The 22,727-nt window shown below is 46.5% G+C and overlaps 1 protein-coding gene across 5 annotated transcripts in view; it reads left to right on the top strand.

Annotated features, from left to right (window-relative positions):
* Positions 1 to 810: 810 nt before the first annotated feature.
* Positions 811 to 22,727, top strand: part of ebo (exportin ellipsoid body open) — a 32,499-nt gene continuing 10,582 nt past the window's right edge. The window contains exons 1-13 of one of the 5 annotated variants that reach the window (XM_089587822.1): positions 811 to 1,436; positions 3,657 to 3,758; positions 5,662 to 5,774; positions 7,413 to 7,613; positions 8,162 to 8,321; positions 10,902 to 11,068; positions 13,076 to 13,245; positions 14,782 to 14,908; positions 16,427 to 16,672; positions 17,295 to 17,446; positions 19,123 to 19,200; positions 20,233 to 20,341; positions 22,390 to 22,536. In XM_089587822.1, coding sequence (XP_089443948.1) covers positions 3,668 to 3,758; positions 5,662 to 5,774; positions 7,413 to 7,613; positions 8,162 to 8,321; positions 10,902 to 11,068; positions 13,076 to 13,245; positions 14,782 to 14,908; positions 16,427 to 16,672; positions 17,295 to 17,446; positions 19,123 to 19,200; positions 20,233 to 20,341; positions 22,390 to 22,536 — 1,761 coding nt within the window. In that variant the 5' untranslated portion in view covers positions 811 to 1,436; positions 3,657 to 3,667. Of the gene's footprint in view, positions 1,437 to 3,656; positions 3,759 to 5,661; positions 5,775 to 7,412; positions 7,614 to 8,161; positions 8,322 to 10,901; positions 11,069 to 13,072; positions 13,246 to 14,781; positions 14,909 to 16,426; positions 16,673 to 17,294; positions 17,447 to 19,122; positions 19,201 to 20,232; positions 20,342 to 22,389; positions 22,537 to 22,727 lie in introns of all 5 variants that reach the window. The other 4 variants (XM_089587821.1, XM_089587820.1, XM_089587819.1 and 1 more) reach the window with 4 other exon arrangements.

Genomic DNA, 22,727 nt, shown 5'->3' with positions numbered 1-22,727 from the left:
TCACCCGAAGGTGGTGCAATCCCATAGGATATGATTGCAGTTGGCTCGGCTGCAGTGTTTACAATTCGGGTTGTATAGATCAGGATAAATGTGCACGAGGAGTGATGGGGCTGTAGACGACATAACCTCTTGTTCTTTAGTCAAGCTTAATTTTCTGTTCTCCTCTCTAGTTTAAAATGATTGGCAAGATCATGATATGTGATCATGGAGTCCTTCGTCAAAATCGGGGAGCCAGACTCATACACAGCCGCCTCCTCTTCTGCTGCTTCAGAGGATTTCGTTCCGATTGTTGCAGAGACGATCCTCGTTCACAGCCACAATTGCAAAGGCATTCGTATGTTTGTATTCTGCCGCATCTACATAAAGTGTTCCAGTGCACTGTCTCTATTTATTATGTAAGGCTTTGGCTCGTGCTTGTCTTCTACCCTCATGGTGCATGGGGTGCATGTTTTTGAGAAGTGGTTTGATTAGTAGGGCTGCCCTATAGTCGCGGGGCAAGTCTACTTTAGCATTTTGATTCGTTAGTTGAAAGTCAATTCCAAGCCTGGTTAGAATACTCCTGCCAGTTCTGGAATTGGCCAATCTCATCGTTTTAGCCATTAAATTGGCTTATTTCAGTTCATTGTAGGTGTTGTGTATTCCTAACCTCATAAGCCTTTTGGCTCAGGCATTTAGTGGGAGTCCTAACGCAGCTCTATAGGCCTGCCGTATTATGCTATCCAATTTGTCCTTTTCTGCTTTCGCTAATTTGAGATAAGGGGTGGCATAGAGTATTCTGCTTAGCGCAAAGGCCTGCTGCTGTTGTCACTACTTGTATAGCGTGTTTAAATTTCCCGCTGTTTAGTTCTTAGAAAATGTGCTGCCGTGTAGTGGCAGCGATGCGGAACGCCTTCATTAGTTGGGCTCGATTCGGCGCAGCGTCGCGGCGACGTCGCCCACTAGACGTGCCCGTCTTGCTGTGAGCGGAGTTGACGGTTTTTTATCGATTTGATCAACAGCTTTGATACACACGTTGGGTTGCCTTTGGGCACCTTGAGTTTTGACGGTTCGTCGGATGTGATGCTGGTGCCATGTAGACTGTGCTGGATCGTCGTCATCCGTTACTTATAATTGCTGTGCTTGGTGCATTCGCCAGTATCTGATTGTGTACGCTTCAGTGGAGCCGGCCTCGGTAATCTCGGTGTGTGTACTTTGTGTTTGTGTGCTCGGGGCGGCCTGCCGGTGTGACGTTCTAGCAAGTTTGTCGGCGAAGGACGTTAACGACGTTGACAGTGCGCGTTAAATCATCGTGGCCCGTGCTATGCTCGAAACTTGTCCCGGAGAGAGGCGGCGTGGCGGCTTATTTGGACAGTTGCAGTTCTGCGATCCACCGGTTTCTACATTAATGAACCCGAAAGCTTCGCCAGCTGTCATGTTTGGACCGGACGTATAACTAGGTAACGCCACTTCAGACGCTGACAAGTCAGTTTGGTGTGGCCTGCTTAATTATAGTGTGATCACAGCAGCTCCGCACCCTAACCATGAATCGACCGGCGCACGAAGAAAGTGACGCATGGAGTCAACAAATTTCTGAAGCGTTGTTTAGGGGGAGAAGGGGTGTTGACACGCCCTTGGCTTTGCGGTTAAAATGTTAAGGGTCATTGATTCTTTCTCAAGAAACGTACTACATAAACATGTGCCAATGCTGCTGCTTTCATATGTATTGCTGCTTCAGTATTAGAAACTAGCAGAGAAACAGCGCACATGCTCAGTTTAGTGTACTGAACAGTTCTGCTTATCTGTGCTTTAATCATAATGGTGGTTAGCATAAACTGCCAAATTTTGTTACTAATGTGTGGCAACAAGACAACAAAAAGTATGGATGAAATTTAGCCGTATACTGCTGATTTTCCAATTTATGGGTATTAATAACCAAGCTTCAGGTTTCATAGCTGTCTTTAAGGAGCAAGATCTGCTGAACTTGGCTAATGAATGAAAGGTCAGTGGTTGGTCTTGGGAGTACAGTCAAATTTCACAAGCAGCAGCCAATGCCGCATGAGGCGATGGCAAAAATGAGTGCCTTATGTTTTTGCGTTGATGGTTTTGCCTCATGCATGTATTTGGCACTGATGTAGAAAGCACACAGCAACAAAATAAATACAACAGATTTTTGACTGTTGGACTTCTCTGCCAGATAGTTGCTTGGCATAAATAACCGCACCTTTTCTGCAGGTCTCAATTCTCCTAGCAGTGGATCATTAGGCAGTGAAAGTGATATTCATTGTTTCTTTTTAAGGTCCTCTGACGGCACGTCGCCATGTTTAAAGTGACCATAAGAAATACTATCAGTAGAATGTGCATGCGGGCTGATTGGTTGGTGGTGGTGGTGTTCTAGTGGTGTTAGTATTTTGGTTCTTTTGGTGCAAGTATGTAATAGACACTTCTCCTTTTGAACTGACCTCAATATTTCTATCTTACATTGGCGAAACAGAAAAGTTCTCAAGACAGCTTGACCACAAACGTGATGCAAGAAATAATAATCACACGACGAACACCATTGCCGAGCATGTGTAAGAACATGCTCACATGATTGACTGGGACCACGTCACGAAGGAAAGGAACGTGTCATCTCGGTGGCTGCTAGAGTCTCTAATCATCCAATCGACACCAGCTACCATGAACCGGATGCAAGGAAATATGCCACCCATCTACGCACGCTCGTTACGCCATGTGTTGTGTACATAAGTTGCGACGATTCCTTGTTCCACTCGGTGATCAAGGAACCCATACGAGGTTCCAAAACGGCTTGAATTTCTTGACTTGGTCAGTGACCGTGTTCTTTTTGCATTAGTTTCTTCAGTGGGATGCAAGCTACATGCTGGTGGTCAAAAATTATGTGACAGCCGGGTGGAGCAGTAGAAATAGCGAAAAAAATTTAGCTGTGGTTCAACCTGGTTGAACGTAGAAAGACGAGCGAAAGCTCCGTTGAGCATGGTTATCCAATCTCATGCCTTTCCATATTGTAAAACCTTCAGATTCCGCTTGACGGCGACAATATATCGTCGAAGCACTAGTTCCGGCACGTTACTCGTCCATGGCTTTGTGTGAAGGTAAGCACATGCCACAGGCTTTTATTAAACGAGCGGCACGTCACGCGATTTCTGGCAGTTGCAAGAGTGCTGTCGGCACCGCATATGCAGCTGTGGCGAGGCATAGCGAGTCATGTGATTCGATACTTGCAAGGCGAGCGAGTGCGTCAACTCAACACGCGTAGCTGTGGCGAGGTGTGGCAAGTCACGTGGCATGACTTTATAGCCAAGCCTCCGCTCCTCCTGGTTTGAAGGTCAAATTTCGCAGCCACATGACCCTCGGCTTTGTTCAGGAGGAGTAAAGCTTTCGTTCTAAAAATTGTGAAACTGATGAATAGAAAAATGGAATCGGAACTGTTATAGGAATGTTGCAAACATTTCTGTAGTATAGTGTCCACCATTCAGGAGTCCAGGAGTGCTGCCCTGAAAAGTCGGTTTGAATTACACTTCCTTTATTTACGGAGTGTTGTTGTTGCAGGTAACTCGATGCTCCTTGGATAGCGTGCAGTGATCACTAAATGTCAAGCACCATCCGTGGGCTACTGTAGAATCTTGATTCAGTCTGCACGGTGCTCTTGTTATGTGCAGTGCAGAACACCATGGCTGTTGACACCCTCGAGGGCACTGTGGGAGCGCTGGTGAACGAGTTCTTCAGCGACCGCACCAGCAACCAGCGGAAGCGTGAAATAGGTGCCCCTCTTTTGTCTTCTTTGTGAAACGATCACAAAACAGAGGTGATCCGCTCTGGCGTCAAAATATGGCCTTAATAGAAGTGCTGCTATCGTCCCCGTGTACTTGTTTCTTAATTTGCCCCTAAGTGCATGTGTGTACGCATGTGTGGACGTGTGCATAGTGAGGGCAGCCTGTACATCCCCACACTATTTAGACCCCACAAAATCTTGATCCTTAATCCTTGGCCGTTGTCTGGGCTAACCTTGTTATATTTACCCCGTGTCTGCTCATATGCCCTTCGTGATTTTTTTTCTGTTATGCATTTCTTGAAGACTCATTTCAAAGGCACCCCGAGGAAACTTTCAAAAAGTTTTTTTTCTTAGTGAGAATCGATTGGCTGGCTCCTCCTATAATGGGCCGCTGCGGTGGCTCAGTGGGTATGGTGCTCGGCTGCTGACCCGAAAGACGCGGGTTCAATCCCAGCCGCGACGGTTGAATTTCAATGGAGACGAAATTCTAGAGGCCCGTTTATTGTACGATGTCGTATGTTAAGGAACCCCAGGTGGTGGAAATTTCCGGAGCCCTTCACTACGGCGTCCGTCATAGCTTGAGTCGTTTTGGGACGTTAAACCCCCATAAACCAAAAACCTTCTATACTACATTTCTTACATAGTAGGCAACGCAGTGGAGGCTCCGGAAGTAGCACACCCGCAAAAATACATTACTCCGCCACTTATCATTCGTTCCTTTCGAAACCTCGGTGAGTATTTGAGTGTTTGGACAAAAACAAAGAGTGGTATAAAACAAAGAGGTAGCATTGAGATTCACAGTTGAAGCTGTGAGGCGCTCAGTGTTTGGGCTTTTTGGTGCTGATGGAGTCGGAGCGATTCGCCATACCAGCTTTGCATGATACCTCCACATGTCATTCTCGCTTCTCGAAGTGGTACAAGGTACAAGGTACAGGGTCCGTCAAAAGTTCCAAGGCCACAGGGTCTGCTTTCGCGCGGCGTATACTGCCACTTACGATAGCATCAAAGGCATCAAGGTTCTCAGAGGTGAGAATAGTACCTCTACTATCCTCTACAGAGATTTTTGGCTCCAGGGGTGTCGTAGCTGCCCAACTATAGCGCTCTAAAGCAGGCCCTGTGGCCTGGGAACTTTTGGACGACCCTGTACATGTGGTACAAGGTGAAATGAAGTGGAGGGAGGTTCCCAGTCATGGTATTTGAGATTTGTAGAAACGAAATGTGCCTGTGTTCACTTTGGTTGCGTGGCAAACTACTTTTCAGATGTGGTCTTGGCCTGCGCAAACAGGGGCGTTAGGTTTGTCAGCATTGCTTGCTATGTGTGAAGTGGACTATAGTTATGCATATGTTGACTTCATCGCATACACAAAATTGCAATTTGCTTGTGAAAACAGCCTCTAGCGGCGATATGTGTTTGATCCTTTGCTTTACATTTAGGCCTTTACAACCTTCATAATAGCAAAAGTAGCCCCTCTGTCATTTGAATGCAGTAATCAAGAGGAAGAAATGGGCTTGGGCACAACATGTAATGCGAAGGCAAGATAACCGATGGTTGTTAAGGGTAACGAGCTGGATACGAAGGGAAGGAGAGCGTAGCAGGGGTGGCAGAAAGTTAGGTGGGCGGATGAGATTAAGAAGTCTTCGGGGATAAGTGGCCGCAGCTGGTACAGGACAGAGTTAATAGGAGAGATGCGGGAGAGGCCTTTGTCTTGCAGTGGGCGTAGTCAGGTTACTGCTGATGCTGATGAATTGGTAGGTGCAGGTCAGCTCCAATTTGTTCTCAATGTCTCTCAATGTCTTAATGGCAATTAGAGGCGTGCGCCCTTTAGAATCTCTTTGGGTACCTCCTTCTCATGCGGACATTTGTTGCCGTCTCTGTTTGGGTTTTTTGGCAGAGTGCCAGCTGTCGGAGCTGAACCGGCAGGAGGGAATTTGGCTGCAGTGGCTACGAATCATTAAAAGCCAAACACAGCCAGAACTGCTGGCTTTTGCATTTTCAGCCTTACAGGTGAGTAATAGTACGTCTAAAACAATATGTTCTGCTTTTCAGTGCCCAGATGAGTGCTTATGATTGAGTGATCGAGTTTTCTAGCACACATTACTGTTTTATTGTTTAGTACTGATTGCAGGGTAATTATTCTCTTGGGCATTATTTTCTTGCTCTGGGGGTAGCTCTCCAACTCTGACGGCACTCAGGTAACAGTAAGGTTATGTGAGCCCCTTCTATGTCAACAAGACATCACTGTGACATTGAAAGGGCATTGCGATATTTTTTTTTAGAGCGAAACCCTGCTTCTCCCATACAAAGGTGAAGGTCATGTGGCTATGAAATTTGACCTTCAAACCACGAGGAGCGGAGGCCTCTGAAGTCGTTCAACGTGACTCGCCACGCCTCGTCACAGCTGCACGCGTTGAGCTGACGGCGCTCGCTTTCCTCGCAACTGTCGAATCACGTGACTCACTGCGGCTCGCCACAGCTGCGTATGTGGAGCCGACAGCACTCTCATAACTGCCGGAAATCGGGTGACGCGCCATTCGCCATATAAAAGCATGTGGCGTGTGCTTACCTTCGTGTGCTGACCTTAACAGAGCTTTCGCTCGTCTTACTAGGTTCAACCGGGTTGAACCACAGGTAATTTTTTTCCCATGCCGATTTATCTCTTTTGAGAAATTCCTGATGTATTCCACACACTATTAGAAAAATAATTATTGAAATAGGTGCATGCAAGCGAGAGTTATTGCACCTACAAAATTAAAAATAAAAAGGTTGGGTGAATTGGCGTTTCACTTGCCAATTTCACTCACCCAGTGCCAGTGGTTATCCCTCCTCCCCAACATGTCTGACCAACTGGCCCAAAGCTTCCCCTTGTTGGACCCAGTGCCAAGATCAATCAGAAGCTTGCGACCAAGCCATCAGTCAAGCCATCAGTCAGAAGCTTGCATGCTTCTGCAAGCTTACATGCTTGTAATCTTTGTGGTGTTGATAGAGTTGGAAAGCTACATCCTGTCCCACCCTCTGTTGAGTTTCTTTTTTTTTTTTTTTTGCTGGTTTCTTGGTATTGGAAGTTTGTACTGGGACACTCAGCTCAGTAAATGTTTGGAGTGAAACAGAAAATGTCCACCCTAGTGTTATCCTTGCTAGGTTTCACTGTTTTCTGCTTCTCTTCAGTTTTTTTTTTCCATGTGAAAAGCTTAGAAAACTTCTGAGATGTTGTATTTTGGATTCATTTTCTGAGTACTATAAATAAGAGTTTGAACTGGACACCCAAGCAGTTGAAAAGGCAGCACTCAGTCTTGTTGCCAGCTCACGTCCGCTGCCAAAGGTCAAGTGCAGGGAGTAATGAACTTCGGCAGGACTTGTACTGTAGAGAACGGATAGAGCCAATAAAGAAAGCAGAGTGGATTCCAAGGGAAGGAGTGTGTAGAACGGGTGGTAGAGAGTGGGATTAGAGCAGACTGGGTAATTGTTGCAGATTTGGTTGGTGGCCACACCTGGTGGAGTGCATAGCTACTAAATTAGAGATAGTGGAGGAGGTTCTCATTCTGCGGTGGACGTGTCGTGGTTGGTTCCATCGACAGTGAATCTGCAGGGCTCGGGGGGGTTGTGAATGCCCTCTGACAGGGGCCGCCTTCGATGTGCTGGCAGGATGCCATTTCAGGGGACCGCTTGGACAGGTCAGCTCGGTCGGTGCTGCGTGGAGACCTGCAGTATATGCTGATGACTGCACAGCTGTCCGGGCAGCAGCAACCGGCCTTTGTGCGCAACAAGGTTGTCAAGCTTCTTGTGGACCTCGGCTTCATAGATTGGCCTGGCAATGAGCCTGACTTCTTCAATCACATCCTGCAGGTGACTGCATTCTTTCGCTTTTTCTGTGAAGTTCCCAGTGGCAGCATTTTGTAGCTTTGAGGACGGCCTTAAAGTGCCGCTGGTGACAAATTCAAGTTGGCACGTATAGATGTAGTGCTGCTTTTCAGCGACAAAAGAATATACCTTCACTGTAAATAGAGTGTTTGTAAGCTAGGAAAGGGCAAAATAATATGGAATGCAGGTATTGCTACCACGAGTCAGTTTTCTCAAGCAGAGTGCAGTGATGTCAAGTTAGGACCCTGGATCTCCGAGGCCAGGCTACATGGTCATTCACTTCCAAACGGTGATCACGAAGTCCTTTTTGGTCCTGACGTCATGATTTTGAATCGAGTGGCAAGGAAAATTGTATTCAGTTTTTGAATTCCATTTCCTGAATAATAAGTGCACCTTTTGCCGCCGAAAAAACGTCGGGAGTGGCTGCAAAGGGTCACTGAATTGATTTTTGTTGACAGCAAAGATCGTGAGGAGTTGTTCTCGGTGTACCGCTTCACGAGTGAAAGAGCGGATGTGCGGCCACGTGTTTGCAGCTGTGCCAGGTGGCTGAGACGCAGTCGCTGGGGCTCCTGATGCTACAGACGGCTTTGGAGGAATTGTCTCGCGCCTCAGAATGCAGACCTGGAGCCCGCGTTGAAGAGCTCCGCTGTGGTGTCGTGAACGAGATGTCTAAGTTCTGGCCCGTGCTCACAGGTATGTCATCTGCCTGACGGAGATGAAAAAGGCTAATAAGGGAGTGGTTACTCATTGGCATCCGCCTAAGCGAAGCTATAAGGTTCCACTGAAACTCTGTAACGGACAGCTAGCTTATGGTGGGGCGAGAGTAAATTGATCAACAGCTCGAATGGGGAACTGCGTTGGTCCAGTGTTTAGGAGAACCTCCCAGGGTGGAGTAGGTTTGTAATAAAAGAGTAATTATTTGGTACCATCTATCCAAGCGCAGCCATACAGCCACAGAGGAAAGCTGCAAGACTACCGTCCTGTGTCGGGGCTCCCAGGTAGGGTGGGCACAGGTTTGTTAGCCACTGGTCACTTAGTTGTGCCCTGGCAGCTTAGTTCCTGCCATGCTCTGAGCAGTCTCTGCGAGTTTCTGAAAGAGCGCTTCTCTTACGCGAATGCCGTGAACTGTGAATTTTGCATTTGGTTGAAAGTACAGTTTTATCTGCGGTTTCATTGCCATGCTCATGTTTGGGTTGTTTGGTGCGCAAAACAGTATAAATTACAGAAGAGGGCAAATACGGGCTGGTTGGTACATGTTTTACGAATTGGAAAAACAGCGCAAGGGAAGACGACACAAGAGAAGGACAAAACACCAGTGCTGACTACCAGCCAAATGGTTTATTGCTACAGGTGAGGCAGCATATAAATGAAATGGCACGAGTAAAAACACAAAATAAGCCTGAGAGAAAGATACCGCACAACCACACAACTTGACTGAAAAAAGGCACGTCACTGATAAAGATACGCAAGTTCCTTAGGTAGTAGATTTATCGATGGGCTGCTGATACAGGTGTTACCTAGCTTTTTGATATGGCAAGCCTCCGAAATGAGCATCCTGGTCTTATCCTGGCCTTTTTTCAGTCAAGTTGTGTGGTTGTGCGGTATCTTTCTCTCATGCTTAATGTGTGTTTTTACTCGTGCCATTTCATTTATATGCCGCCTGCCCTGTAGCAATAAACCATTTGGTTGTTAGTCAGCTCTGGTGTTTTGTCCTTCTCTTGTGTCGTCTTCCGTTGCGCTGTTTTTCCAATTTGTAAAGCAGTATAAATTAAGCCGAAAAGAATTCCACACAGGACTCTGCTAACAGTAGAGCAAAACGTTGGGCCAGTTGGTGTGGCGACATATTCAAGAAAACTTTGCGCAGAATGACACAAGACGGAGGGAGAGACACGCACACACACACGAGCACTCGTGTGTGTGTGCCTGTCTCTCCCTCTGTCTTGTGTTATTCTGAGCAAAGTTTTCTTGAATATGTCTGCTAACAGTACACAGATGCATTAATTTAAAAAATGGTTTTCCGTGATGTTGATCTGTAGTTACTTTGCTAAGGTGTGGAATGGCCTTCCAATCGCAGTAAAGCAAAGCAGTAACCTTTTTAGCGCAGGGTGATGAGAGCGAATTTGCTTTTTGATTTATTTTTTGCAAGCATCTGGCATCTTGTGAGAATGCCTGATTTCAGGTGACTGTTTTGTTTTATATGATCTTTTTACTTACACTTTTTTTTCTTCCTTATGTAGCAGTATGATTGCTGAAACAGATGTTTGAATTGTATGTTTATTTGGCACTGGACAGGGTTAATTGCAGGAATATGGGAGTGTCCTTTGTCCTGTGGTGATGTACAGTAGAATCTGGATGACGCAAATATCATGAGATTCCTATGATCCAGATTCCTGTCATCTTATCATCCAAAACAAACAAAATCTGTATGCGGAAGCATGGGAAATGTAACCATGCAGTTTTGTTTACTGCTGCCAGCAAATTGTTGAAATGCATGCTGTTGGTTCATCTTAGCATCGAGGGATGCTACAAGGGTACAATTATCATCCTGCCTATCATGGAACTTGAATTGTGGGGTTTTGAAGCTGTCACCTCAGAAACGGAACGCTGCCTTTGCACTGTTATCATCATTCACATCATGAGAAATTTACTGCAGTAGTAGTAGTAGTAGTAGTAGTAGCAGTAGTAGTAGTATAGTAGTAGTAGTATAGTAGTAGCAGTAGTAGTAGTATAGTAGTAGTAGTAGTAGTAGTATAGTAGTAGTAGTAGTAGTAGTAGCAGTAGTAGTAGTATAGTAGTAGTAGTAGTAGTATAGTAGTAGTAGGAGCAGCAGTAGTAGTATAGTAGTAGTAGTAGTAGCAGTAGTAGTAGTATAGTAGTAGCAGTAGTAGTAGTAGTAGTAGTAGCAGCAGCAGTAGTAGCAGTACTACTACTACTACTACTACTACTACTACTATCATCAACCGTAGCAAGTAGTAGTAGTAGCAGTAGTAGTAGTATAGTAGTAGCAGTAGTAGCAGTAGTAGTAGTAGCAGCAGCAGTAGTAGCAGTACTACTACTACTACTACTACTACTACTACTACTACTACTACTACTACTACTACTACTGCTTGCTACGGTTGATGATGTTAATAACACTGCCTTTGCATCGTTATCGTCGTCAACCGTAGCGAATTTCTCATGATGCGAATCTGCAGTCTACTTGGTCTTGATAATTTTGCTCCCTTGATGTATATATTTTCTTGTGCATCGCTCTGCATGTGTCCATAAACCCAGATCTGGTAAACAGAGGCCCTGGCGGTGGCGAGAATGTGCGCCAGGCATTTCGGTGCATCGAGATACCGCTGAGCTGGACACACCAGAGGGAGGTTAATCCGAAGCTCATGGATGCCCTCTGCCGCTGCGCTGCGGCTCCCGTGATTCCACGAAACAATCACCCTCTGGTGAGCAGTTCTCAACATTTTTTATTGCTTTAAAATGTTAATTTTTGTTATTTCCTTCAATAAGAACAGCTTATCAAACTTTGGCTGCCGAGGCCAGGGCTCTTTTTCTCGAAGCATTCACTAAATGAAATGAAAATTGGGTCACGAGGAAAGGAAATGGCACAGTAACTGTCCCACTGCTTGGCGGACACCTCAACCACGCCATGAGGGAAGAGATGTGAAGGACGGTGAAATAGGGTACCATAGTGGAGGTGTTTAGTATGATTTTAACCACCCGGGGTTCTTTAACTTGCCCTCACATCACACGGCACACTAGCGTTATTGTATTTCGCCTCCACAGAAACGTCGCCTCTACAGCCAGGATTTGATCCCGTGACCTTGAACTTGGCAGTTGAACGCCATAGTTGCTGAGCTGCTGCACAGCGTTATGTCCAACTGGGCGTGATTTGAATTGGGCGCATTCTCTTGTTCCAAGAAGTGGCAGACATTGCCTCTGTCATTTAGGATCACCGCTACAGTGAATATCCAGGTACTGTAATACTCTGCTGACACTTTCTTAAGAAATTTCTTAAGAAATATACTGTTTTCCACCGTTACCGAGAGCAGGTGAGCAGGCTGTATGGAGGTGCAGCCATTGTGGTGAAAAATTGCCGACAAATAGCGGGCAAGAACTTGGCACTCGGCGACGGAGCACCTCTGCCGCGCCCTTCACCGCGCTCATTGGTGAAGGCAGGCACGGCATGTGCTGCATTTCATATGCAGGAGCACTTTGCTGCTAAAGAGAGAGCACACCCATAACACACGCATAACATGCTTCTTAGTGTAAATAATACAGCAGTGGCCCATCAGTTTCTGTTTTCTCAACAGTCGGAATACGGGCGCCTCAAACAAGTACACTTTTGAAACCAAGAATCACTCAGCTCGCATACTATGGGGAAAAAAAAGAACATGGAAAATGCATTTTATTTCGCTAGGACAAAAAAAAAAGATGCTATGCATGCAAGCACCTCAATGCAGCGACCTGCTTGCAGCAGATGACAAGGGGAGGGCATGCTGCTGTGACGTCAGCAGTCAGAGGTTGTCAGACCAGGTAGGTTTTCGCAAAAGAAATGAAAAAAGTTTCTTTTAAATATATCTTCCGCACTGAATGAACTGAAACTTTAAGGAATTGTAATTTGACGTGTTGGGAATTAAATGCAGTAAACATTATACAGGGTGTTTCACCTAAAACTTTCTGCAATTTTTGAAAATAAGCTTTTTGAATTAGTTGCGCGCTTTTTCTGGCATAGCATTGTCAGTGGTGTAGTACATCATAATGCAGCTAAGACGTGCTAACTAGCAGGCTTGTTAACCAATATTTAATAGTTAACTTTTAAACTATTACCGTCGGGCTCCTTAATTATTGAGAGGCATGCAGCCCACTCTAAGTAATGTCCATATCCGTTTTTAGAATTTCGAGAACGCGATTATCCTCGGCGCTGTGGCCCGACAAATTTCGCCTACATCGCGCCAAAATACATGCAGTTTGAGAAGCTTGCAGACAAAGCAACCTCTCCAGTGAACCTAACTCGTCGAAATAGCCAAAATTTGTTGGGCCACAGCGCCGAGGATAATCGTGTTCTCGAAATTCTAAAAATGGATATGGACATTACTTAGAGTGGGCTGCATGCCTCTCAATAATTAAGGAGCCCAACGGTAATAGTTTAAAAGTTAACTATTAAATATTGGTTAACAAGCCTGCTAGTTAGCACGTCTTAGTTGAATTATGATGTACTACACCACTGACAATGTTATTGCCAGAAAAAGCGCGCATCTAACTCAAATAGCTTACTTTTAATAATTGCAGAAAGTTTTAGGTGAAACATCCTGTATATAGGTAAATGGGCTGTCATTGTCCCTTCACTGGTGACTTGTATTGTATCCAACTATAGACAATTGATTTCGCCTCAGTTGAAAACTGGACACTGTCGTTTGGAGTAACTCTGGGGTGTCCTTGCACTGCAGCAGGCCGAGACAGTTGAGCTGGCCATCCTGTCCCTCGGCTGCCTGTGCGAGGCAATTGCAAGTGAGGTATCACCCGTGATGGGTCAAGATTGCCAAGAGCTGCTCCAGAGGTTCACCATGGGTGTCCTGCCGGCAACCATCCTGCCTGATGATGCTGACTCCACCTACAGCAGGTCAGTAAGACATTGTGAAGCCATGAAAAGGCGGCCGGAGTCATTAAGTTTCATGTAATGGCTGAGAGGGAAAGCTGGCACTGTGGTCATTCATCCACCCCAGAAATGTCGCTGTAAGGTGCAACATCGTGTATGCGTGCGCTGTGATGATTTGTCTGTTGTGTAGTATTCTAGCATGGGGTATTTGAGGTATACAGTCAAGTCCACTTATAACAATACTGGTTATAACAATATATCGGATATAACAATGGTCAGTCATGGCACCATCAGCTTTGCCGTGTGTTCTATGGTAAAATAAACTGCTTATAGCAATGCTGTCAAGGCACATTATTGGTTATAACAATTAAATCTGGTAATTGAGCGTCAACCATGTCAACCATTATGGAAAAAAAAACAAGGAAATGCTACAATCACACCATCAAAACCATGCTTACAACACAAAAGCGTGCATGTGTGGGGCCGACCAATGGACTAAGCTGGCGCAGCAACGCCACGATAGCAAAAGAGGCAGGCGTCATCACGTCAGGAGAGCTGCTGCATTGCTGCATTGGCTACGCACACCCCAAATCAGTCTGAGCAGTGCGCGTGCATGCAGCCAGCGCCGGTTTTTTTCTCTTGTCAGCTGTCACCACAGCCTTAGTTCTGCATGCTTCTTGAATTTCCCATAAGAATGATTCCTGTGACGTGGAGGTGCGCGAAGCTCCTGGTGGAGCAGTGGTGGCGGTGCTTTGGTCATCAGTGAACATTGTTCCGGTTTCCTGAAGTTCGAATTAACAAGCTTTTACAGGCATTAGAACAATCAAATCCCTCCAGGTCCTTCCTGTCAATAAATTCTCTAAAGTTTGTCATCTTTTATTTTTTTTTTCGGCACAACCCTGTTATAACAATTATTGGTTATAACAATGGTATTTCCATGGCACTTGAATATTGTTATAAGTGGGCTTGACTGTACATCCATCAGTCAATCCATCCAACTGACCAACTGTTTAACCAGTTCGTTGTTGATCAACCAGTCAATTAATCCACTGACCGTTTCTCAACCCGTCAGTTAATCTCCACTGACTGTTTAGTTGCTGCTCAACCAGTCAGTTAATCCACCGACAATTTAACCAGTCGGTGCTGATCCACCTACCAGTTAATCCACTGATCGTTTAGTCAGTTGGTGCTGATCAATCCGTCAGCTGTTTAAGCAGTCGGTTGCTGATAAACTAGTCAGTTAATCATTTGACTCTGCACAGTGGAATCTTATTAATTTGAGCTTGCTTCATTTTCAGACTTTTTTTTCAAATTGGTGCTTTTGTTTCAATCAACATCGAATGTTTTAAAAAGACTCCCCTTAATTCGAACTGCATATTAATACGTAAAATTTTCAGTCCCCTTCCAGTCTGAATTTAGTTAGCTAGAGTCGACTGTATTTGTCTTGACTTGTGTTTGTCTAAAAACATGAATTGGGCTTCTGAAAGTTTGCATTGCTTGGCAGTTCAGCTCATTGAGCTGTGTCTTGTCTTGTTTTTGATTTTCGTTTCCCGACTGCAGCTACCTTGACAAGCTGAACGATTTTCTGCGTCTTGTCGTGAAGCAGCCTATGCCGTGCTTTTACAAGGGCAATGAGCCTGTGCTTTCCAAGATGCTGTCGCAGCTGTTCCAGCACACCTTCCAGGAGGTGAGCCACCTTCATTTTTCTCTTCTTTTCGTTTTCCCCTCTTCCTGCAGATGCGTTCGTGCTCGTTTGGCTTTGACATTTTCACACTTGGCGCGGTGTCTTCAGCTGTGTGTCTCAAGGGGAATACAGTAGACTCCCGTTAAGACGAACTCGCTTAAGATGAACCCTTGGTTAAGATGAACAGTGGTGGTCATTTGTTTGGTTTCCCATAGAGTCAATGCAAAAAAAATCTGCTTAAGATGTACACTGCACACGTGCTAATTGGTTAAGATGAACTTTCACGACCAGCCGTGCCCAAGCCATGCAGCTTTACTCGACCATTCTAGCAGTATTTCAGTGGAAGGAAAGAAAAAAAGGCTAAAAAATTGAAAGCTTTTTGGCACCGCCAACGATCCATGCGATGCGGGGAGGCACAGAGACCTAACCACGTCTCCGTTGAAAGGGCGATTCTGTGAAAGCAGAACTGTCGCTGCTCCTCCCCTGTGAGGGCACTGAAGGATATCTTGGAAGGTTAAGTGATATGCCTACGCTTGTAGCAAGCAGACGATTTTCTCGACAGACACACAAAAAAAAATAACAGACTGGGCAACACTCAACAGTGCCTGATGCACTGCACTAGTAGTGCAATAAATGCTTATGTTGCAATTATTTTTTTCCTAAAAGACTATTTCATGGCTTTGCTCACATATACGAAGTATTTGGACACACACTGCATGCTCGAACATCACTTTAAGAAGCACTCCTAATTAGATGAACTTCTGATAAGATGAACAGTCTTCATGGTCCCTTGGAGTTCGTCTTAAAGGGAGTCTACTGTACGTTGAAGTGTCAGAAGTGCAGTGGAATCTTGTTGTTACGATGCTCACTGTGTTGCGAAAAATATCAGCCACAATTCGTGTCATCTAAAAGCAAATGAAATCCGTACACCGAAGCACGTGACATGCATTCATGCACATATTGCAGATATTTTTATGGCTGGTGTGTCATATTTTGCAGCTGCACGGCACACCTGTGTGCTCGCAATGTGTGCCACATGCAACTGGCAATCACAGAAAAGGTGACGCGTGGGCCGTGTGTCACCGCTCAGTCCTTGCACGGCATACTGCATAACCAGCGATGTGAGAGCAATGCGTAGTGATTGTGGCTCCTGCATTTGTATCATCCAACAGTGGCGAAGGAGAACATTCGGCACATCCAAAATCTTATACATTGCATGCAGCGCACTTTGGCCAGGGAATATTACAAGCTGGTAACATAGTGAAATTCGTATTGGCCGTGGTCGTATATCATCGAGGCCTCTACCGTGCGTCAAAGGGCATTTAAAAGGACCATGAAATGCTATATACACTGATGTCAGGAAAACTGCCTGAGCAATTAGTATTCAATCACTCGTCGCCCCTAGTAATAGACTTGTCTCTCGGATCAGGACCAAATGTGAAACTTGAATTTAAAAGAATTAAGCGCGTTCATTATGCGAGCAAACATGGCATTCAGGACTGCCGCCTTGTTTACTTGCAGTCAAATCCAGAGCGGCACGGCATGTGCCTGGAGATGTGGGGCACCGTGCTGGCCAGGCTTCTTGGGGGGGAGCCCAGCGAAGACAAGGGCCGAGAGCACCGGGAGCTGGTGGGGGCGCTGATGGACCAGATGCTGATGCGCTGTTGCCTGGCGAGGGGCACCATGGCGCAGTCCATGCGGGAAACTCAGCTGGACCTGCTTCACAAGGCAGGGCAGTGTTTCCCCAAGGACGCCAGCGCGAAAATGGTGAGAACCTGTGGGAGAGTTCTCACAGTGAGAACCCGCTGTGAGAACTTGCAAGGGGGAAGGATTTGTTGTTGGTGCAAGTACCCTCTTTTTCTGTGTCAAGGTAAACGGACATATCCTGCGCAGCACTTGTCTCTTTCTTGCGCTTATCTCTTTCTTTTTTGCATTTTTAAGCCAGGATTATAGGGTTATGTATCTAAGGCCCACCAGCAGGCCCTTCCCCCCCCCCCCCCCCCCTTTTTTTTTACTATAACAGCTTTTAATAAGTGGAACCCCCAGCTCAAAGACATTGGCTTGGAGTTTTGGAAAACGATGTCAGTAAAGGGAAGAAACATTGCTCATGCATAGCACAGCACAGCAGCTATCACTGGGCTCTTTTCTTCCGCTGGTCCTTAAGGGTATCGGAGTGGATTCCAAGAGAAGGCAGGCATAGCAGGGGGTGGCAGAAAGTCAGGTGGGCAGATGAGGTCAAGTAGTCTGCGAGAACATGGTGGGTGCAGCTGGCAAATGACGGGGTTGATTGGAGAGACATGAGAGAGGCCTTTGATGATGATGATGATGCAGCACTTTGCACGCCGCACCTGAGGCCCACTGACATGCCGTGCCTTCTTTTCTCCTGTAGCTGAGCATACTGGAGACCGAGCTCAACCACTTCCAGTCTCCCCAGGTCACCACTTCCGTCGAGCGGCTGCGCCGTTTTCACAACGTGCTGCAGGCTCTCGGTCACGTCGCTCCCTGCTTCAGCACGGATCTAGCGCTGGAGGTTGGTTTGAGGTGAGGCCGTGCTATTTAAAATAGTATGCTCCTTCACTTGTGAGCGCTGCAGAAAAACTGGCATAGCACTGTGGCGTTGAGTTTCATTTGTTTCAAAGACTGTCGGTTCCTTTGGCGTATCTGCTTGACGGGGCCCACTCATCCTCTCACGTCATCTTCACAGCTCAATTAGTGTATGGCAGTGCTGGAAACTTCAGGGTGAAAGGTCTCTGAATGCAACATTATTGATGTTAAGATTTGAATGTCACTGGAACTCGCTTCATTCAAACTTTCAGTTTATTCGAACTGATGGGCAGGCCTGTCAACATCAAAGGGCGCGATCGCTTGGCTGACTGGTTGATGTGCGGCTGACAGGGGCCATAAGATTGTCACTATGCCTGCTGTTGCATGAGAAACAATGCGCCATGTGATTCACACTGACAGGGGTACTTGTGTGACCACTTGCCGAGCTGGCCACAGACCTGGCTGACTTTCGGGAATCCGTCCAAAATAGCCATTGCAAGATGTGGGGACGCCTTCGTCCCTTGCGTTCACTTTCCCTCAACGCACTAGTTCCCTGTAGTTAGCTCCCCCGCAAAGCACTCCTCTCGGTTCGGTTACTTTCAACTAACAGGGGAGGGCGCTCGCGTCGCAGCGACACCAGCGCCACGGATGGCGTTGTGCTGCGCGCGCGCGCGGGATAGCCGGCTCTCTTCTCCCTGGGACCGGGAAGCGAGCAGACGTTTAGCTCGCAGCTCCGCTCTTCGCCGGCGGGCGACCTCGTGTGGAAACGTGTTCCCCTCAGCTCGTCCCGTCCGGCCTCGGAGTTATTCCCTCTGCCCTACCGTGGGCGAACGTTCGCTCGTAGCCGTGCTGGTGAGTCGGACATCCTCGATTCCTCAGTGTATTTTGTTGCTAGCTGGCGTTATTGTTGTTGCAGCAATAAATGCCCTGTTTGTGTCAGCCAGTGTGTCGTTCCTTTGTTCCCGCAGAGCAAGGCCCGCCGTGGTCGGCGTGCGCTCGGTAGCGCTCGCGACCACGGGGTGGGGTCAGCGCGGTTTTGAACTGTGTCAGCCGCGGTTAAACGGGAATACGTATTTATCTCCCCCAATTTTAAACCCCACAAAGACCAGCAGCCTGCGAATTAATTAGCGTCTGATGCCATAGAGACAGTTGAACCTGAATGTAACTTATCTTCTTGTAGTGAATTCCTTAGCTTCTGGAATCCCCAATGCTGCCTTTATTGAAGCATGCGTGTTTGTGAACCCCACGTAACGAAGCTGTTGCAACGGTTGATCTTGATATAGTATTCTGATGGGTAAACCCCAAGCAAGATCTCGCGATGTTTGTCAGTTTGTGGTGAATATCTCGGGATGTTTTTGGGTTTGTGTCAACAGAAATAAGCAAATAAAGATAAATCAAACAAATAATGCCACAACGGGAGTCGAATCTGCGGCGATGTGAACAGATCACCTTCGCTGGCTGGTGCTCGAGAGCATTAGGCTACCGCCACATCAGAGTACTCCTCATGTTGAACTGCAAAACACTCTCGCGCTGTGCCTTGAACATCTTCATCGTGATCATCATCTATTTGCAGTGTGAAGACACAGAGAATTCTCTGTTACTGTTCATGCAGTTCTGCTTTCACACCTTTATACAATTTAGGCAAAAATTTGTTTTTTCTTGTGTGCGTGCAGGTTGTGCCAGGCTGCTGCCCGCAGTCACCAACTGGTCCTGAGCGCAGACAAGGCCTGGGCAGAGCACATTGTGAATGTGTAAGTTTGGCTTACATGTGGACAGGGGGAGGTCTGCCTCTTGGGTTGCTCTCTAGGCACTCCCTGCTAGAGCCATGCTCATGATTTTTCACTCACAACGCTGACGCTGATGGCATATTTTCTGATGACCGTGGATTTTAACACTGTCACGTTATATGCCTGGTATCACAGTTTGGCTGAATACTCACATGACAAAGGAGTTTACTGAATGCTGTCATGAAGCACTGTAAGGTGGCCTGACACCTCCTTACTGGAGGAGGGATGTTAGCGGTCGATCAATGGCGAGGCAATGCACTGCTGGCAAAATGCAACACAACAGCTTGTGAAATGGATACAAGAGCTGCAGTCCGAGCTCTAATGCGAGTGGGACAATCCCTGTCACCGGCTTTAAAGCTTTTCCCTGGCCTGGTGCTCCGTTTACCTGGGGTGAAATGGTTGGGAAATGGGTCTTTCACTCCACTTTGTGTAGGCAAATATACTTTGTGGCATGGTGTTCTTTGGCCACAAAGTTGCCCTTGGGCCATAAAAAATCATGAGGTCCCCCGAACAGCGTTTACTTCGGAACCTTTGCCTGTAAAACTGGTAATTATGTATGTACATGTATCACGTGATGGATATAACATGATCGTTGATTTTATGGAATGTCTATAACATACCCGTGTGTGTTCTTTTGCCAGATGCTTACAGTGAATTTCATGAAGAGTGAGTAAACTTGAGTGCCAAGGGCAAAATACTACTGTTTGGGAATGTCGCAGTGTTTCTCCACGAGTTTAGATGAACAAGAAATTCGCAATTTCTGAATTTTTAAGATGTTTGAATAGTGAAAGTGCAGTGCGGATCTGATTAAATAGCAAGTACTAGTACACTACAAAACATGCTTTTGCACCAGAAAGGTTACCAAGCCAGGAGATTTTTTTTTTTTTTTTTTTGTCAGTCTATGCATGCACTTTTGAACATCTTGTGTGGCCTCTAACGCGATTCTGCAAGCTTCAGTTCAAGCTGGCCGATACAACCAACTTTGTGGCCTTTCAGGCAGGCAGAGCTCCTGGCCTCCGTGCGGCACCTCACTTTGTTCATGCCCACGTCGCAAGTACCCTCGGAACTTCTCCTCGAGACCGCATTGGTTCCAGTTTTAGAACCGGTGAGTGCGTTACTTGTGTGCAGGTTGGTTCAGGTGCTCCGTTTAGTACTGTCATCTCTCGAGGGGGGGGGGGGGGGAGTCTGAATGTAAATCTACATGCTGCCCAGCTACAGAACTAGGACGTCAGAATTTCGAATTTGTGGGTTGTTTTTCTTCGGCGAAGGTGTCGCCGGCTCACTTCTGGCGTGAGTGGGATCATTGGTGTAATGTATCACATGACCATGGCATCGCAGTCATGCAACTGGTGATGCCACTGGTGTGAGCAACCGTTCTTGTGCGTTTGACACAGGTGTTGGTGGAGCCTCTTGATTTCATTGCACAAATCATAAACCACGACCAGCTGTGTTGGTCAGCTGTGTTGCATTTAATGCGAAAGCGTAATGGTAGAGCCATTTTCGAAGTGAAAGCTTCACTACAGGACGTCAGGCTTCAATCGCGGACCTAGCAAATTTGACCTTCAGCTGAGTTAGAGGTCAAACCATGAAAAAGAGCGAAAGAAATTGGATCAGTATCCACGACTGGGAGTCGAACCCACGGATGCACAAACAGACTTTCTTTAAGGGACGCTCAGCGAGACCACTAGGCTATCGCCGCAGCCAACACGCCTCGTGTTAAACTGCACCACACTCTCGTGCTGTGCATTGGAGAGCGTCGTCTTCATCAACTTCCATCTGCTCCGTCCCGCGGCACTGCCTGCTCACCGTTGTCTTCTGCATGGCACAGATCCGTGCTTTCGCTCCGATTAGAATGTAGTAAATATTCTCTGTAGTTTTTTTTTAGTGTTGCTGTGTTGATCAATGGTTAGAGAGAACATGGGAGCTTGTGGCTTTGTGTACGATTAGTGCTTTCTAATGGAGCTGTAAACAACTGCCGTAAGTGTGCATATCCACTGCCTGACATGCACTGCGCATAATGCTGGCGTCTCATGGCCCTGGTAGATTTCAGTGGTTGTACGTGAGATGGCACACTCTTGTTCCCTCGCTAATCATTGGTTAGAAGTGTGTTTGAGACGAGGTATACTGCCACATCAAATTCTCCTCCACCCTGAAGATAACCTGTCAATCAATTTCTGCTCCCATGTAGTTTTGGTTTGAGTTCTAACAGCTAAACGGTGGCTCTTATGACATTAAAGATGAGGTCACATGAGGCATACAAAAACTGTGCTGTAAACACTGCTTTGTTGCTCTAATTCACTCCAGCTCTTTTGCCAGCCGGTGCAAGCATGGGATCAACAGTAAATGGTCAAGTAGCCGTCAAACCAAACCAAACAAGCTTGTGCTTCCACTTCAGTATGAATAACTGCAAATAAAACTCTTAGGCGATCCTTGGTGGGTCATTTGAGTGCATTAGCATATCTGCGGTTGACACAGCAATGCTCATTATATCCGAGGTCAACACACAAAGTTCATTACATCTGAGGTCAATGCATGAAAGTTCCTTATATCAGAGGTAACACGTGAAAGTTCCTTATACCAGAGGTAACGCATGAAGGTTCGTTATATCAGAGATAACACAGGAAACTTCATTATATATGAGGTGGCATACTTAGTTTCATCATATCTCAGCTCAACACACTAAAGTTCGCTGTTCGTTATATTCAAGGTGGCTTACTGTGGTTCATTATGCCACGTGCCTTGCGTGACAGCGGTCGCCATTTCCGCTTGCACACTCTTGTAATGCTAACATGTTGATGCCGAGGCATTTGTGCAATTTGAAATCGGACCTAGGACAGATCATCTCTGGTAACATAAAATTGCATTCCAGTGTGTGAACAGTGTGTTCAGATTGTCTTCGTGCTGTGTGCACTTGAAATACGAGAGTATTGACTGGCGCGGAACAAAGGTAAGCCTAGAGGCAGGTGGGCAGGTAGGATTAGAAAGTTTATGGGGAGGGGGTGGCTACTGCTGGCAAAGGACAGGCTTAATTGGAGATCACTGGCACAAGGCCTTTGTCCTGTTGTGGATATAGTTGGCTGACGATGACTTTGACCGCGATTAGGTGGTGCAGTTCTGTATGCAAACGGTCAGAATCCCCGCTTTTCCATGCAGTGCCCCGAGAAGGTGTGCAGAGCTGGGTGCAGCCTGCTTCTGATGATGTGCAAGGACATTCGTCCACGCCAGGTGTTCTCACTACCGTCCATGCAGCGGCTCTGCGACCATTTGTGCCAGGGGACCATGCGACCACTCAGCCCTCAGGTGGGGAAATTTTGCCACTATTCTTAGCAGTGCTTAGTGGTACTGGTGTGATGCTAGCTTGTGTCGGAGGCAACCGCATATCCGTCCCCCAGTGCTATGCAGCCTCATGTGCAAGAAAAAGGCAGGCGTGCACCGACATGTCTCCAATTCACTTGGCCATACAGCAGACCGTTTCAGACCCTTGCTCTGAT

The sequence above is a fragment of the Amblyomma mixtum genome, chromosome 4, assembly GCF_055824585.1.
Source record: "Amblyomma mixtum isolate Tamu chromosome 4, ASM5582458v1, whole genome shotgun sequence".
Classification (NCBI taxonomy): Eukaryota; Metazoa; Arthropoda; class Arachnida; order Ixodida; family Ixodidae; genus Amblyomma; species Amblyomma mixtum.
Note: the sequence above shows the minus strand (reverse complement) of the source record. Positions and strands in the feature narration are given on the sequence as shown.